The sequence below is a fragment of the Venturia canescens genome, chromosome 10, assembly GCF_019457755.1.
Source record: "Venturia canescens isolate UGA chromosome 10, ASM1945775v1, whole genome shotgun sequence".
In the NCBI taxonomy this organism is placed as follows: Eukaryota; Metazoa; Arthropoda; class Insecta; order Hymenoptera; family Ichneumonidae; genus Venturia; species Venturia canescens.
The window spans coordinates 8,701,916-8,718,837 of NC_057430.1; the positions used below are offsets into that span (position 1 = coordinate 8,701,916).

At 35.8% G+C, this 16,922-nt stretch overlaps 4 protein-coding genes and 1 long non-coding RNA gene across 5 annotated transcripts in view; 4 read left to right on the plus strand and 1 right to left on the minus strand.

Moving 5' to 3' along the window:
- Positions 1-25: 25 nt before the first annotated feature.
- LOC122417473 (mitochondrial carrier homolog 2-like) lies at positions 26-2,523 on the plus strand. The gene is made up of 7 exons (XM_043430993.1): positions 26-302; positions 416-500; positions 611-782; positions 958-1,089; positions 1,369-1,555; positions 1,638-1,705; positions 1,930-2,523. The coding sequence occupies exons 1-7, from the start codon at positions 201-203 to the stop codon at positions 2,117-2,119; spliced, it is 936 nt and encodes a 311-aa protein (XP_043286928.1). The 5' UTR covers positions 26-200; the 3' UTR covers positions 2,120-2,523.
- A 387-nt stretch (positions 2,524-2,910) lies between these two features.
- On the plus strand, positions 2,911-5,450 carry LOC122417474 (ubiquitin carboxyl-terminal hydrolase isozyme L3-like). Its single transcript, XM_043430994.1, has 7 exons — positions 2,911-3,188; positions 3,286-3,297; positions 3,455-3,583; positions 4,068-4,213; positions 4,300-4,444; positions 4,525-4,600; positions 4,796-5,450. Exons 1-7 carry the CDS (start codon positions 3,156-3,158, stop codon positions 4,939-4,941), a joined length of 687 nt encoding a protein of 228 aa, XP_043286929.1. The 5' UTR covers positions 2,911-3,155; the 3' UTR covers positions 4,942-5,450.
- A 1,077-nt stretch (positions 5,451-6,527) lies between these two features.
- On the plus strand, positions 6,528-9,758 carry LOC122417475 (ubiquitin carboxyl-terminal hydrolase isozyme L3-like). Its single transcript, XM_043430995.1, has 7 exons — positions 6,528-6,805; positions 6,903-6,914; positions 7,068-7,196; positions 7,745-7,890; positions 7,977-8,121; positions 8,201-8,276; positions 8,530-9,758. Exons 1-7 carry the CDS (start codon positions 6,773-6,775, stop codon positions 8,673-8,675), a joined length of 687 nt encoding a protein of 228 aa, XP_043286930.1. The 5' UTR covers positions 6,528-6,772; the 3' UTR covers positions 8,676-9,758.
- The window catches only part of LOC122417472 (uncharacterized protein DDB_G0286175-like), a 100,140-nt gene continuing 92,323 nt past the window's right edge, over positions 9,106-16,922 (minus strand). The window contains exons 3-4 of the mRNA XM_043430992.1: positions 16,640-16,699; positions 9,106-11,428 (exon numbers count right to left, since the gene is read on the minus strand). Coding sequence (XP_043286927.1) covers positions 11,235-11,428; positions 16,640-16,699 — 254 coding nt within the window. The 3' untranslated portion in view covers positions 9,106-11,234. The remainder of the gene's footprint in view (positions 11,429-16,639; positions 16,700-16,922) is intronic.
- On the plus strand, positions 12,797-16,850 carry LOC122417477 (uncharacterized). Its single transcript, XR_006262293.1, has 3 exons — positions 12,797-13,035; positions 15,845-16,051; positions 16,668-16,850. It is a non-coding gene; the product is annotated as an uncharacterized lncRNA (long non-coding RNA).

Consider the following 16,922-nt stretch of genomic DNA (forward strand, 5'->3'; position numbering starts at 1 on the left):
AAATAGGAGCAGACATCTATGGACGTTATTACGCCCATGGAAATATCCTTTTGCTTATCTCGCTGCTGATTTCGACTGTACTGTGGCTGTAGTGTTGAAAAAATTGTATGTACCAGTAAAACTAAGAGAATAATTATAAAGCATTATAAAATAGTGAATAAAAGGATAGAAGGGGACCAAATATTGACGTTTAAATAAAAATGACTCGTCAGAGAGAAGAGACTTTATGGTCGAATATTGCGTTACGTATATTAGCGAATACGATATCTCATCCGATCGAGTATGCCAAAGTTTTAATACAGGTAAGACAATTTATTTTCGAAACCTTCCTAAATTCATAAGATAAAATTCTTCAATTTTCATTCTCGTATGGGTACAAAAACATTGTCAATTTTTTTTAAACAAAAATTTTTAGATCGGATATGAACCTGTGCCACCAAAACCGACAACCAGACTTTTTGGCTCTCCTGCTTTGGGACTGCCTAATATTTTTCAGTATGGTATGTCTTCCTTTCAATCGCTTAAAAAATTGTCTCAACAAAATAACTGTATTGATCTCTCGAATTTGATCTTATTTTTTCATCATGTCATTACTATGCTTAATTTTTAGTCAGATACATAAAAAGCGTTGATGGCTTTACCGGCTGTTATCGTGGTCTGGTTCCACAACTTTGCGCTTATACAGTCAATGCCGTTACTTTTGAAAAAACTTCGGAATGTATAGTTTTTGCTGATGAACCGGATAAAGAAATTGATGAAGAAGAATTATCTGAACAAGATAGGTATATTTTTAATTCGTCATCAAATTATCGATTTCTGAACTCATAGATGCAAAGACTAATATTTACCATTTTTCATATTTTATTACTCATATTTTTTGTACTGTTGAATCACAGTAATAAAAAAAATCATAACCATTGATTTTGCCTTGGGATGATAATGGAATTTTATTTACAGAACCAAGAGATGCATTTATGAATTGATGAGAGACTGCATCAGTAGGGTAGCAGGAATCATTGTTGGTCATCCGCTGGATGTAATAGCATTACGAGTGATGGCTCAATTTGTTGGTGGTGAAACGAAATACACGTAAGTTGAAAATCCAAGCCTTAAAACGCACAGAAATATTTTTTATCACAGACAACTTATTTGTTGACACATCATTTGAATTTATTTCATTCCAAACTTTGCTAGAATTATTTTCAAATTGAGTTTGATAGAAATCTTTGTTTAGATTTTCAGAAGAGAATTTTATGAAAATTTAGCTAAATCGAGTCGAGTCTTTTTCATTGAGTGTTGGTCTGTTGTAAAAAGTATTTGCTTGCTTTCATTCCAAAATATGAACTAATTAAAGTGAATTTTGTGCAGTGGAGTATTTCGGTCTATAATTGAAGTGTACAGGGAGAATGGAATAATGGGGTATTACGCAGGTATTGTACCTAGACTGCTAGCAAACGTTGCTACAATCATAATGGTTGGTGGATCGACGTACATTATCAATAAATACATCATTCGGGATCGCGAGATAAGCGCCTTCACGGGATCGATAATGACAGTGAGTATTTTATCAATAAACTCATCCTCATTATCTCAATTTCTACTTTTTATTGCATCTATCAATTTTTGTTTACTTTCAGTTCCTCTTCACCACTGTAACATACCCATTTTACGTCGTCTCTCACTGTATGATGGTCAACAACTGTGGGTGAGTAAATTGGAACTGAAAAAGCGCATTTTCGAATAATTGCAAAGAAATACTTGATCAATAATAATCGGTGAATATTTCAAATGTGTTTCAACACGTGGAACTCAATTGCGCCAAACATTTTTATTTATTGAACCAAAAATCAATTTTTCTCTTGAGCTCCGAAAAATAAGCAGTAACATCGCTACGCTTTCCAAAATAGCATTTTTGTTTTTGTTTTCTAGGCTCGTCGCTGGTCTTCCCCCTCAAATGCCAATCTACGACAGTTGGTTAGACTGCTGGTCCCACTTATCCTCGATAAACCAATTAAAACGTGGAAGCAACATGTTCTGGCGTTATTACACAGGACCGAAAAACAATGGCAACTGGAGAGCCATGTTACCAGAGAAAACGAGATTCAAACGCTTGGAATGAGACTTACAAAATCTTCTGTCACAATAAAAAGGAAACAAACTGTCAAAAAACTTCAGTTTATGATACAATTTGATTAGATTTTAAACTACAAAGTGTACTCAAGACTGGATGGTCAAGTTTTGAGTTTAAAAACGAAACTCGATCGAAGATGTGTGTAATAAAAATAACATTACTGAATTGCTATTGTTACGTAGAAATAAATTAAGTTATATATGCTGTTCTGAACTTCAAATACATTTATAGTCTTTCCGTTTCAGTCGATGCAATAATGTTGAGAATTTATTTTTTCTTAACGATTGTTTGTAGTCATAAACTGTATGAGAAATTTTCACGTTCAACAAACTTTGATTCTATGTGTCGATATCGTTGGTTTATAGCAATAAAAAATATTCTAAGCAATCAAATAAGCTGAAAGAATAATACTTCATCTTCTGTATATACCCAAAACGGAAAGACGCAACTGAAATTATAAAATTGTTGGATATTATAAAGCGAAATTCGTATATTTTTTTACTCATTTCTGATGAGAAATGAATTTATTACGAAGATTAAGAACACGTATGAATTACGAAGGAATCGTGATGAAAGTCGTATAATATGAGGAGGATTCCAGAAGAAAAATGTTCCAACTATATAGTTTATAGCCATTTAGCTTAGCCATGTATGAACATTCAAAAAACGCAGTATATTGAAAACGAAAATAAGTACCTGTTTCACCGACTGTCGGTAAAATTTTTCAGTATATAAATATATATAAAGAACTTGACAGTTGCGCCGTTTCATGGAAACAAAAAACTTTATGCCGGCTTTGCTTTGTTAGGTGTGACCCAAGAAATTAGTAGTGACTCGTAAAAACGCCGGTGGTTATCCGTATGATCCGTATTTTCGTATTTACGTCGTCGTAAAAATTTATTTTTTTTTTATTGAAGTTTACGTGGACTCGAACAATTAGATAATTCTAATTAAAAAGTTATCGTGTTTCACGACTTTGTGATTCTTAAAACCTTCAAACTCGGCAAGACTGACAACTACAAACATGGCTTGGGTGCCTCTTGAATCTAATCCAGAAGTAAGTTTTGGGAACTCGAAATTGTGACATGAAGAATTTCACAACAAAAAATACTGATACATTTGAAAAATAATATCAAATATATTTCTCTTTTTAGGTTATGACCAAGGTGAGAACTATTATAAACCTCAACGCTTATCGTGAGTCGTTCGTGATAATTTGTTCCGCGGAGTATAACGGACTATTGTAAATTATCTCTTATTGACCTTTGCACAATTCCAAGAATAATTGCGATATTCTGCTGGTATTTTTTTTCTCCAATAAAGTTTGCTCATCAACTTGGTGTACCAAAGAAATGGGGTTTCGTCGATGTGTACGGTACGGACCCTATGCTGTTGGCTCTGGTTCCTAAGCCCGTGTTAGCCCTCATTCTTTTATATCCTCTGTCCAGCAAGGTATTATTATTTATTTCTTTTGTTCCAATAAATCATAGTTAACAAAATAATTTTATATTAGAGGACTAGTTTGAATTCTCTGAAACATCATTTTTATTTAATTGCAATTGACAGCAGGCTCATTTTTCAGAATGACTAGGAAAAAAAAATTTTTCAACAGTTTGTAAAATCCTAAATACTGCTGTATGATGATGCATCATACTCAAAAAGCATTCGCTCTTACTGATTTGAGATTTTTTTTTATAAAACATTTTTTTCCTGTGACAAAATTTGTTCATTAAATTTTGGAGACAAATAGAGAAAACAAAAGAAACTGTCAGTCATTTAAAAAAATTATGCAATTGTATAAGGGAACGTAAAAACAAAAGATTCAAAAACATCCTCATAGTTAATCACCGTAATTCTGAATAATTTCACCATTAAACTGCATGGTTGTACGGTTGAATAATTTAAAAAACAGTTTGTTTATTAATCAATCCATTAGACTAGCGAATACGACGCTGAGGAAGCAAAAAAAATAGAAGAATCTGGACAAAAAGTATCCAGTACTGTATACCATTTAAAGCAATGCGTGTCCAATGCGTGCGGTACAGTTGCATTGGTGCATAGTATTGCTAACAATACAGATGAGTACGTAGATCTGTACATTCCATGATTCTTCAAATCAATTTAGACGATTTTTACAAGAATGACAAGAATTTCCCTCATATTGAAAGGATACAGTTGGAAGATGGATTTATGAAGAAATTCATTGCTGATTCGCTGGACTGTTCGTTTGAGGATCGTGGTCAACTTCTCATTAATGAAGGACAAGGCATTGGCGAAGCTCATGAAAAAATGGCCCAGGAAGGGCAGACAGCGGTAAATTCAAATATCCATTAATTCATGATTGAAGAATATTTCCAAAGAACAATAAGAAAAAATGATTCGTTCAATTACAGGCACCGCCTGTTGATCAACCGGTTTACCATCATTTTGTCGCATTCGTTCACAAAGATGGCTCCTTGTATGAACTCGGTAACAAAATAATCATTAACTTATAATCAAAAATATGTTGGAATAATAATTACAATGTTCCTCGTAATTAAGTTTGATATGCATAAAACGTATTAGAAGCAAATGCGGTGTCTGAAAAAATCGATTTTCGTTCTTTTTTCCGAAATTTTGACAATTTTGACAAGTTCGAAAAATATATTAATCGTTGTTTTGCAGATGGTCGAAAACCGACCCCGATAAATCATGGTCCATCAACGAAAGAAACATTGTTGGACGACGCAGCAGAAGTTTGCAAGGCTTACATGTCCCGCGACCCTGAAGAAGTGCGCTTCACAATGGTCGCACTGGTGCCAATCGAATGATAATTCAAGCCAGAACGACAAAAACAATCAAAAAAGAAAGATGATCAAATGAGACTTTCGTACAACCATCGAAATTCAAGTGTAAAACTCTTTTGCATATTTTTTTATATATAAACCGTGGCTTTATTGCTCCATGGGATCACTCGTGCCACGAACAAGACAAGATAAAAAATAAAAACTTGATTATCGCGACGGATATCTGAGGAATGAATGCCAGCAGTGACGTTTGTAGTTTTCTCACCGTGTGCTACTACCGTAATGTAAAATTTCATATTTTACAAATAATATAAACGCCTTGAATGATGAAACAAAGATTATTGTCAATTATCTTTTGCAAACACTTTAACGCAATGATTTTCTCAAATTTTCTTTCGAAATCCAGAATTTTCGAAACGAATGATAAAAACTTATGGATAATCGATCAAAATTTACTTTGAAAAGTAAAGTATCGTCAAAATGTTCAACGGGCTGTGGGAAAAAACGAGAATAAACCGCTTCTGAACGCATTATTTATATTCTTTGTCTTTTATTTTCGTAAATTCATGAAATTGGAAACAAAGTAATTTATAATACTTTCGGAGGTATTTAAAACCATACGCATATATAAAAACGAAAAATCGAACCGAAGGATCGACGCTGGCTGTACTTCCGAAAAGCGGAAACCGAATTTTGAGCTGAAATTTTGCATACTGCTTCTTTATAACAATATAAGACTTCCCCTAAAAGGATTTTTGGCGACTAGCAATATTTATTGAGAAATTGAATTTTTAAGTTGCTATTTTAGCCCGAGCAAGTATATCTATATCGCTTATCTCGCTCGGCCGGTATCCTCACTTCGCTATAGTGCCTAGGCTACATGGATGGCAAACGTTGCGCTCCTTGGCTGGGCTACTAAAAAGCGCCGGGAATTTTAAGGAAAAATCCCCGGCGCTTTTTTTATTTTTTTATTTTTTTAATTTGAACAAAGAAAAACGAAATTTTAAGGAAAAAATCCCCGGAGTAGCCCAGCCAAGGAGCGCAACGTTTGCCATCCATGTAGCCTAGGCACTATAGCGAAGTGAGGATACCGGCCAAGCGAGATAAGCGATATAGATATACTTGCTCGGGCTAAAATAGCAACTTAAAAATTCAATTTCTCAATAAATATTGCTAGTCGCCAAAAATCCTTTTAGGAGAAGTCTTATATTGTTATAAAGAAGCAGTATGCAAAATTTCAGCTCAAAATTCGGTTTCCGCTTTTCGGAAGTACAGTCAGAATTTTTTCAAAAAATCTTCCTCGACATCGAAATAGGTGTTCACAGAAATAAACAACAAGTGTCACCCATATATATGTAACCGGCTTTACCCGGTTGATAAACAAATTTTCAATTGTGTTACCAGCAGAGAAAAACTTGGTGATAAAAAAAAAATTACGAATACGAATTCTTCGTATATAGTTACGAAGGAATCGTGATGTGATGAAAGTCGAATAATGAGGAGGATTCGAGAAGAAAAATGTTCCAACTATGTATGAACATTCAAAAAACACGAAAATAAGTACCTGTTTCACCGACTGTCGGTGAAAATTTTCAGTAAATAAAGAACTTGACAGTTCCGCCGTTTCACGGAAACAAAAAACTTTATGCCGGCTGGCTTTGTTAGGTGTGACCAAAGAAAGTGACTCGTAAAAACGCCGGTCGTCCGTATTTTCGTATTTACGTCTCGTAAAATTTTTTGTTTTGTTTTATGGTAGTTTACGCGGATTCGAACAATTAGATAATTCTAATTAAAAAGTTATCGTGTTTCACGACTTTGTGATCCTTCAAACTCAGCAAGACTGACAACTACAAACATGGCTTGGGTGCCTCTTGAATCTAATCCAGAAGTAAGTTCTGGGAACTCGAAATTGTGACATGAAGAATTTCACAACAAAAAATACTGATACATTTGAAAAATAATATCAAATATGTTTCTCTTTTTAGGTTATGACTAAGGTGAGAACTATTATAAACCTCAACGCTTATCGTGAGTCGTTCGAGATAATTTGTTCGGCGGAGTAACGGACTATTGTAAATTATCTTTTATTTCTTTGCACAATTCCAAGAATAATTGCGATATTCTGCTTGTATTTTTATTCTCCAATAAAGTTTGCTCATCAACTTGGTGTACCAAAGAAATGGGGCTTCGTCGATGTGTACGGTACAGACCCTGTAATGTTGGCTCTGGTTCCTAAGCCCGTGTTAGCCCTCATTCTTTTATATCCTCTGTCCAGCAAGGTATTATTATTTATTTCTTTTGTTCCAATAAATCATAGTTAACAAAATAATTTTATATTAGAGGACTAGTTTGAATTCTCTGAAACATCATTTTTATTTAATTGCAATTGACAGCAGGCTCATTTTTCAGAATGACTAGAAAAAAAAATTTTTTCAACAGTTTGAAAAATCCTAAATACTGCTGTATGATGATGCATCATACTCAAAAAGTATTCGCTCTTACTGATTTGAGATTTTTTTTTATAAAACATACCAATTTGGTATTTTTTGTCTTTGTGTAAGCTTTGCACAATATTGTGATAGCTTTTGTCAGATTTTTTTCCTGTGACAAAATTTGTTCATTAAATTTTGGAGACAAATAGAGAAAACAAAAGAAACTGTCAGTCATTTAAAAAAATTATGCAATTGTATAAGGGAATGTAGAAACAAAAGATTCAAAAACATCCTTATAGTTAATCACCGTAATTCTGAATAATTTCACCATTAAACTGCATGGTTGTACGGTTGACTAATTTAAAAAACGGTTTGTTTATTAATCAATCCATTAGACTAGCGAATACGACGCTGAGGAAGCAAAAAAAATAGAAGAATCTGGACAAAAAGTATCCAGTACTGTATACCATTTAAAGCAATGCGTGTCCAATGCGTGCGGTACAGTTGCATTGGTGCATAGTATTGCTAACAATACAGATGAGTACGTAGATCTGTACATTCCATGATTCTTCAAATCAATTTAGACGATTTTTACAAGAATGACAAGAATTTCCCTCATGTTGAAAGGATACAGTTAGAAGATGGATTTATGAAAAAATTCATTGCTGATTCGCTGGACTGTTCGTTTGAGGATCGTGGTCAACTTCTCATTAAGGAAGGACAAGGCATTGGCGAAGCTCATGAAAAAATGGCTCAGGAAGGGCAGACAGCGGTAGATTAAAATATCATTAATTCATGATTGAAGAATATTTCCAAAGAATAACAAGAAAAAATGATTCATTCAATTACAGGCACCGCCTGTTGATCAACCGGTTTACCATCATTTTGTCGCATTCGTTCACAAAGATGGCTCCTTGTATGAACTCGGTAACAAAATAATCATTAACTTATAATCAAAAATATGATGGAATAATAATTACAATGTTCCTCGTAATTAAGTTTGATATGCATAAAAAAAATCACTGACCATAAAATACGGAAAATAAAAAGTGCTAAATTGGAGTAATTAAAAGTGGTTGGGGAAATATTTATCCTAAAAGCAAATGCAATGTCTATGAAAAAATCGATTTTCGTTCTTTGTTTCGAAATCTTGTCAAGTTCGAAAAATGTTGTTTTGCAGATGGTTCAAGACCCACCCCGATAAATCATGGTCCATCAACGAAAGAAACATTGTTGGAAGACGCAGCAGAAGTTTGCAAAGCTTACATGTCCCGTGTCCCTAAAGAAGTGCGCTTCACAATGGTCGCCCTGGTTCCAAACGAATGATAATTCAAGCCAGAACGACAAAAACAATCAAAGAAGATAAATGATGTGCTAGCAAATGCAGCTTTTGTACATTGTACAACGACTGAAATTCAAGTGTAAAATTCTTTTGTATGTTTTTTATATATAAACCGCTGCTTTATTGCTGCGTGGGATCACTCATGCCACAAACAAGACCAGATAAAAAATAGAAACTTGATTATCGTGATGGATATCTGAGGAATGCCAGCAGTGACGTTTGTAGTTTTCCCACCGTGTGCTACTACTATAATGTAAAATTTTGTATTTTATAAATTATATAAACGCCTCGAGATCCATAATTTTCTAAATAAATTATAAAAACTGATGAATAATCGCTCGCAAAACTCACTTTGAAAAGTAAAGTATCGTCAAAGTATTCAACAGACTGTGGGAAAAAACGAGAAGAAAACGCTTCTGAACGCATTATTTATATTCTTTGTCTTTTATTTTCGTAAATTCATAAAATTGGAAACAAAGTAATTTATAATACTTTCGGAGGTATTTAAAACCATACGCATATATAAAAACGAAAAGTTGAAACGAGAGATCGACGCTTGTCGAACGTGCCATGAAAAATTCCGATAATTATAATCGAACAGAATTGAAATAAAAAATTTGCTAAAAAAGTAAAATTCTATTGCGCATTATAATTTTATATATAAATATAAGTATTCCATGATACAATACACGTATTTTTATGTTCACTTGTTATACAACTTAATCCTAAACACATCAGCGATATCTTACAAATACAAATAACTATTTTATATCGGTGTTTTTACGAATATAAAGAGGGATCCCGATGTAGAAATCTGGACGAACGAAGAATTAACGAAATACCGAAATATCGTGATCCCTCTTTCGAAATTCGGCCTACCTACTTGTCAGAGAATTTGCCTTTTTTTTCTTCTACCTAAAATATACGAATGTCTTGTCGCTACCTATTTTGCTGAACACGAAACGCGGACACTGTTCATTTTTATATTATTTTTAAAATCCTTATTTCTAAAAAACCGCTGTGTCTTTTGTGAAACAACAATAAACTTTACACGTGCTTGAATTTCATTATTTGTACTCGGATCATCCGCCCTTCTCGTTGTCGCGCGACCGACCATGTTTTCATCAATGACAAACGAAAAAAAAATTAACATAAAAAAAATACGTCTTTGTGAAACTAAATTTCAGGCTCAAGTTCCATCGAATCTAAGTTAATTGAGAGGCTTTATTGAATTTAGTGCTTCATAGTACATCTGAAGTTGTTTCTCTTGTGGGCAGAATCGCGTCGGGACGGAGCTAATTATGAAAAAAGGCACCAGTTCGAAAACCGAGGCTCGAAATTCGATGCAATTTTCCTTCTTTAAGTACACGAGTTACATTAGAGAGTACAATAAATATCGTAGAGTTAAAACATATTCGAGTCTAAATCGTACATATTTATTTATTTTCTTTCTATTTCACACTTTGCTCAAGGCACTCGATATTCCAAAGGTTCTCTAATGGAAATTTAGCTCAGTATCGTTAATTAATGTTTTTTTTTTTTCGTTTTTTTCTTTTTCTTGTTCACAACTTTGTAATTTTACGTTTTTATTTATTTATTTTAAATGAATACATTGAGGAAATTTTATCTTTAGCTGTAAATATATCTTTGAACATCTGCTCCGACTAGGACAGTTAATTTCACGCTTAAGGTATTAACAATTTCATTAATTCTGTTTTCGCTTTGATTTTTTTTTCGTTCATTCATTTTTTCTTTCGTGTTTTCAATCGCAGATTCTTTTGCCCTGTTAGCGTAGCAAGGGTTTCCATTGTTTGCGTATGCTCCTAACGCCCTCGTAAAGTGGTCGGTGTGGACTCGTTTTTTCCTCGGATCTCCCTGAAATCTTTCTCCTTTTTTTTTCTTCAAGTCTTTGGATATGTCTGAAACTGTTTGAAGCTAGTATCCTGATTAAAGGCGAATTATTTCTTTGTCCTTTTTTCACTCTCAGCATACCGCTTCGTACTTTTTTGATCTTAAACTTATACATATATTTTCACCCAAATATACATATATTTACTTTTTCTTTTTTACATTTCTATATTGCAGATCTACCGGTCGTTGCGGCTCGGTCTCTGAACCGAAACGCGGTATTTTGGGAGAGTTTTAGAACAACGAAGCCCGCTGTCGTCGACCAGCCACCGCAAACGTATTCCTCTTACTTTGTTTCACGTTGTTCACATTTCAATATTTCAGTTCGTTCGTTTTGGAAGATCACTTTTGATGCTTAAGTACAAGACGCAGGTGGGAAATTCGTCTCCGGAAAGTCTCGAAGACTGACGACAACGAGGCTCTCATGAAATTTCTCTCTTTCTCTACTCTTCCTTTCTGTCAATGTATTTTGCCATTCCCTTCACATTCTCGTATACCATCGTCTCGCGATGGGCCACTCTACCGAGTGTAAAAAATCACCAAATACTGCCAGAAGACTCGCAGCCCCGAGATTTCTTTCGCATCTCTTGGTGGGGTTTTTTGACGGTTCACTCTTTGTCCATCCCCTGTCAATCTCATTTCGCGTGCTGCTTCGGCAGGTGACGTTTCATGTGCAGCGCCAAATGATCACTCCGCGCGAACGAACGCTCGCATACCGCACATTTGAAAGGCTTCGCACCCGTGTGCTTACGATAGTGTCTCGTCAACTCGTCGCTCCTGGCAAATCTCCATTCGCACTCCGGCCACTGGCATTGATACGGTTTTTCGCCTGAAAGAATAAAATGAAGAAAAATTCATGAGTACCGTCGATGATCGTTGCTCGTTAAGGAGTTTCGGTACAAAAGTCTAAATATTAAGAAATTGATCAAATTTGGTGATAATGTTCTTCAACATCAAGTGCGAAAAGACAAATTTTTTCAAAATTTTCTTCTACTTAGTTATCGAGTAATCTTAAAAAATCTTAAAAAATTTGTATTGTCAAATTTGGCACTAAAGAATATGTTCACCAAATTTTATAAAATTCTGAACTTTTTGAAATTTTTTATGCTTTTAGCATGGTTTAGCATGGCAACATTGTATCGCCTGTACCGAAACTCCTTAAATTGACTCTTTTTCATTTTACCACACGTCTAAATTTCGTATAAAGGGACAAAGTCAAAACCGAATTCTCAACTCTCCCCAGTCACGTGGGCTCTTCCAATAATCGATCTCGATGTCTTTAAATTTTCGACTCTACCATTTCCGAGAATTATCCGCGTACGCGGTTCCCAGATTCGTCAAAAATAAGCTCGCACACGTCGCCAGGCAAAAACGAAGAAAAATCGCTCGCCAAAAGTTCTCGCGATTCGCCGGATCAATAGGAATTGAACTTTTCACACAAGCGGTAAACGCGTATTGCATACAGAATAAAAATAAAAACGTGTAGTGGAGAGGGAAAGAAAGAAGACAAGGGAGGAGAGAAAGAGATTGGAAGTGTGGTCCGAGCAGGAATGTTGCTTGCCTCGCGTACACCGCGAGAGCCTCGTACAGATCGAGCTATAACATTTGAGATTCAATAATACACACGAGAATATATCGATATATAAATATGAGTGTGTAGAAATGTCATTGTAGTTGTGCGACGTCAATTGTGTTAAAGCGGCGACGAGAGGCTCGTGCCGCGACACTGCAGAATCCTTTTTTTCACCCTCGTGTCGATGCTCCATCGTGAATCCCGCAGTTAACCTCTTTTTTCTTCCTCTCTTCGATCTTACGAATTTCTATATACATATAGAACGAGTTTTGCGGAGATATAGAGAAAATATACGTATGAAGAGGAGAGGAGATCTCCGTTTTGTTCGAGAAAAAGAAAGAGGCAAATATACTCGATAGAATTTTCTCCTCGTTCATTCAAGACGACTCGGAGCCACGTGCCCGAGGCTCTCAACCCGTGGCGTTCGCCTCTCCTCTATAAAGAGCTCGCTTTTACCTTCCCTACGCGTCTTCGTGTGTACATTTGTGTGTGTCGACGCTTCAAGCGTCACAGCAGCAGCACTATTTCGCTTCCTGTGCATGAATTTATGTATATATATGCGTGTGTGCGCGTGTGTGAACAGTTTTGTGTATGTATCTCTCGTAAGTAGCCTGGCGCCTGTCGATCCTTACGTATATCATTGAAGCCCGATGATCCTTCGATAATTGCGGGCTATCAGTATGATCGAGTACCACACATACTTAAGGCTCGTTTATAAACGTGCGTTACACATATGAGCGGGCAAATTGTGTGGAAGAACTTTTAGTGATTCTGCAGACAAACACACACTCGCACACAACACGTTTATGTGGATAATCTTCTTTCTCGAAGTCGAGTTTATTAGCTCTTGGTTAAAAAGAGTGGTGAGTGACTCTAATTGAGTGGATACGAACACTTTTTACTTGGTTATTTATGGAGCAGATGTTTTTTCGTTTTTTTTATTTTTTTTTTTATTTTTATTGAATTCAGCGCGAATGACTGTTGAATCACGCGTTGATTCTCATTCGCAATTAGTGAGGTTATCGAAAAAAATGTCTTCGGTGGGGAAAAATTCAGTGAATTTTAATTAATTGGAACGATCGTGAAATGCGGAAAAGCTCGAAAGCTCGGCACCGAAAAAAGGATTAAATCCCATTTTCTACGGTCATTAATTATTCGGAATTTATAGACCTTCTTTTTTATTGTTTATTATTTGACCGCACACTCATCACAATAAAGAGCCACGGACCCGTTAACACTCTCTCATCCCAGTGTATATAAAACAATGCGGAACTAACTTCGGATCTTTAAGAACTTCGAGCTGTCTCTTTTACTCACTGCTATCTTCGCGTTCGTATTAATGGGTGGTAATTTGAACCCCTCGCAATATTTCGTCTACGTTCGAAGCTATTCGCGACGATCGCGTCACTGGGTACATTTCACACGAATAAAGGTAAACCGCTCTCTCTGTGTTAAAAACATCACGAAATTTGTCATAAAACTTCGGGAATATTATTTCTCATGTACGCGAGTACAATTTGCATAAATATTTATTGTTTTCCTTGTTCCATACCTTGAAAGATAATTTTTTTGCTTTCGACTTTCCTTGTTTGTTTCTTACGCGTATATAAGCGCATGACTTTTTACAAAAGATTCAATATATTCCATGAAATTTTTTGTTCCGCACAGAAAAAACGCTTGAAACGATCCAAACTCATTTCATGACGATCTGATAATAACCTCAAAGTATCAGGACGAGTTTTACGTCACGTCAATGTAAATTATAAAATCTCTTTTTAGATATATTTTTTTGTATTTTCAATTGGCGATCCGCACTAAGCATGCGACGCCTCGCGGATTTTTCTTAAACTGCTGTCGGAGTGCAAACCAGGTGACCTGTCACGTAATATTAATTTCGTTAAGTGGTTTTGGAGCAGTTTTCAGCAAAAATGTACGTATTTATAAATTTTTCGAAGTTTTAAGTACGACTGGTCCATGTTTCCAATGCTAAATGATGCACTACTGTCAAAATTGCGCTACAATAGCGCCATTTTTCCGAGGGACACGAGCGCCGCCATCGGTAGTGTGGATCGCCAATCCCGAAAATAGGGTTATGAACACCTCAAAAGCTCTTTTGCAAAACAGATTCTAAAAATTATCATTGCAATAGTTTTTCACGGATGTTTGAATTTTCTTATCTTTTTTTCAATATACATTTTGCTTTTTCGTGATTATCGAAGTTAGTGGAGTGAACAGGAAGAAATGAGGGTTCCAAATTGACACCGGTGACTCCACACAAATAGTCTAAGTCCGAGGTTTTATTCACGGTGAGCACGGGGCATGGACGGTCATTCCTCGTCGCGTTTATTAGCGTTTAATTTAATAGCCCAGGATATGGTATTAACGAATTCGAGGCGAGGTCATGGATCGACGCTTCAAATATACATATCCACACAGATGTGTGTATGAAACCGTGTGCGGCACAACTATCCTCTGGGATAACCGATTCGAAAGTGGTACATTACACTCAAGAGAGAGAGAGAGAGAAAGAAAAAAGACGATTCCTGAGCAAGCTACCTTGCATTCCGCGCTAAAACCCGCGAGATGAGTGCCCGAGAGAAGGCGAGAACGTTTACGAATATATTTACACTCTCTCGGGAGAGGTATTTCCATGTGAAATAAACTTTTAATAACAGTTATTAGTTTTTAGTCCTCATAAATTAGATTAATATGCCAAATTAATATTAAAATCCCAAAGAACTGCCTTCGATTCCCATCAATCAATAAAATAACCTAAATTTCACTGATAATGTATTCCTAACCTAATTATGTGTGTTCTACATAAAATGGGGCAATGAATAAAATGTAGCCTGACTTTTCGTTTGTCTCCGCAATTACATTCAATATTAGATCGAACTCTGTTATTTCATCGATGAATTAATAACTTTTTATTTCAGTTGATAAAAAAAATTTTTCGATAAAAATGTAGACTGAGCAAAACCCGGAAATTCCTAGCGATCGAGTCGCCGAGTCTTCCTTGTAAATAACCGACAAAACTTTAAGAGCCCATACAGCGCTCGTGATCGAAGTTCCTCGATGTAAAATATTTCCAATAAACCAAATACCTAAACAATAGTTTCGAGAAGCCGGGTCTCTGGAGGTTTACAGCTCTGACCTCGGTTCACTTTGGAATGAAAAATGGTTAATTTGGCATGGAATTCTTCGTGGATACCGCCGAGAAGCCTTGTATGTTTTGCTGTTGCTTGTCGAGATATTAATATGTCTACATAAAATTCACTGCACATATAAGCCTACATATACATGTATATAAACAATAAAAGTATAAAGACGAAATAACGAACATTGGAGGACGTGAGCCACGAGGTAGATAATAATTTAACGCGTGTATTTCGTACGGGATATCCAAAGCCACGTGCGCGAAGTATTCTGGATATATATTGCAAAGCTAAGATGTGGGTCGCTAGTTTTCCTCTCCTCGAATCACTACACAATACGTTCGCACGTACACGCACACTCGTACACATTATTTATAAAATATATGCTTTATTTTGTTCGAGAACATCACACGCACGTGTATGAATCGACCCATTTATCCAGTAACGTACTTCGAGTATACTTGAGCACGCGATTTTCCACGAGTATTAATTCGTCTACTTGTCCATTTACACACAGATATGTCGCGATATGCGGATGGAAAAAGTCGGAGAGGGGGAGAACATCGAGAAGTTCGCTGAGAGAACCACGCCCTGTAAACATCTCGTGTGTGCTGCCCTCTTCACCTCTATATCTGTAGATATTTGTGTATACAATATCCGCCACGTTTTGTGCACTGCCTTTCCAACTTTCTGCTGGGTCTCTTGGGTCGCTCGTAATCTTTCGGTAAATCCGTTATTCCTAATCTGGTAAATGTGTTTCAATAATTCGGTCGGAATTGACGGTATGATGGAGGAGAGCGCTTTTTCATCGTGGCTCTTGTGTCAGAATCATTCGAACGCGGAAATAACTCGAATTTATGCGCTACACTACTTTGCTCCCGTATTCACCGAAGTTTTTTTCATTTTATAGAGTGCTTTTTTGTTTAACGCTTATCAAACGTTAACGTTTTAGATACCGTTCTTTCCGTTATTGAAAAATGAAAAAAACGTGCACGCTATTGAATCTGATTGTCGAGGATGTAGAACATTTGACAGAAAATATCGGCGTCGATTTTAATGCTGCTGAAAAGCTTTCCTTCAAGAACGGGAAATTACATTAGAGTCTGAAGGGATGGTGCGAACTGCTTTTTTACTCGCGCCTGCCACTTTCCTTCGTGGGACAAATCGATGAAGGCCTCGGAGAAAAATAGTTTCAAGATTTTCCATTTTTTAGCCAATACTTTTAAAATAATTAATCGAGTGATTTTTTTTGACGTCTCGTCGATTTAAATTAACAAAGAATAATATTATAGCAATACTTGATGATTTTTACCTGTGTGTATTCGCTGATGGGCTTTCAGGTGAGAACTTTTAGTGTAGACCTTCGTACAACCTGGAAAAAGGAAATTCATTGGAAATGAATTATTTGGGGATCGAATTACCATCATTGATTTCAACGATTGTCGCTCGCGATCCCACACGGAGAGAAAAAAATAGTAAGAATTACTATGCAACCATAAAAAAAAGTTATAAAACCAAGTGTAAATAATTTCAACAGAACAATTCGAAAAAAGTTTCACACCGATGCCCCATTCTTTTTATCTTATTCTAAAAGC

What these genes read in the sequence shown, in the direction of transcription:
- LOC122417475 (XM_043430995.1), top strand. Translation starts at nt 6,773, where the DNA reads ATGGCTTGGGTGCCTCTTGAATCTAATCCAGAA. An exon ending in TATATCCTCTGTCCAGCAAG is followed by an intron (nt 7,197 to 7,744) that starts GTATTATTATTT and finishes TCAATCCATTAG; the next exon opens with ACTAGCGAATACGACGCTGA. An exon ending in ATTGCTAACAATACAGATGA is followed by an intron (nt 7,891 to 7,976) that starts GTACGTAGATCT and finishes TCATGTTGAAAG; the next exon opens with GATACAGTTAGAAGATGGAT.
- LOC122417473 (XM_043430993.1), top strand. Translation starts at nt 201, where the DNA reads ATGACTCGTCAGAGAGAAGAGACTTTATGGTCGAATATTGCGTTACGT. An exon ending in GGTGGTGAAACGAAATACAC is followed by an intron (nt 1,090 to 1,368) that starts GTAAGTTGAAAA and finishes AATTTTGTGCAG; the next exon opens with TGGAGTATTTCGGTCTATAA. An exon ending in TCACGGGATCGATAATGACA is followed by an intron (nt 1,556 to 1,637) that starts GTGAGTATTTTA and finishes GTTTACTTTCAG; the next exon opens with TTCCTCTTCACCACTGTAAC.
- LOC122417474 (XM_043430994.1), top strand. Translation starts at nt 3,156, where the DNA reads ATGGCTTGGGTGCCTCTTGAATCTAATCCAGAA. An exon ending in TATATCCTCTGTCCAGCAAG is followed by an intron (nt 3,584 to 4,067) that starts GTATTATTATTT and finishes TCAATCCATTAG; the next exon opens with ACTAGCGAATACGACGCTGA. An exon ending in ATTGCTAACAATACAGATGA is followed by an intron (nt 4,214 to 4,299) that starts GTACGTAGATCT and finishes TCATATTGAAAG; the next exon opens with GATACAGTTGGAAGATGGAT.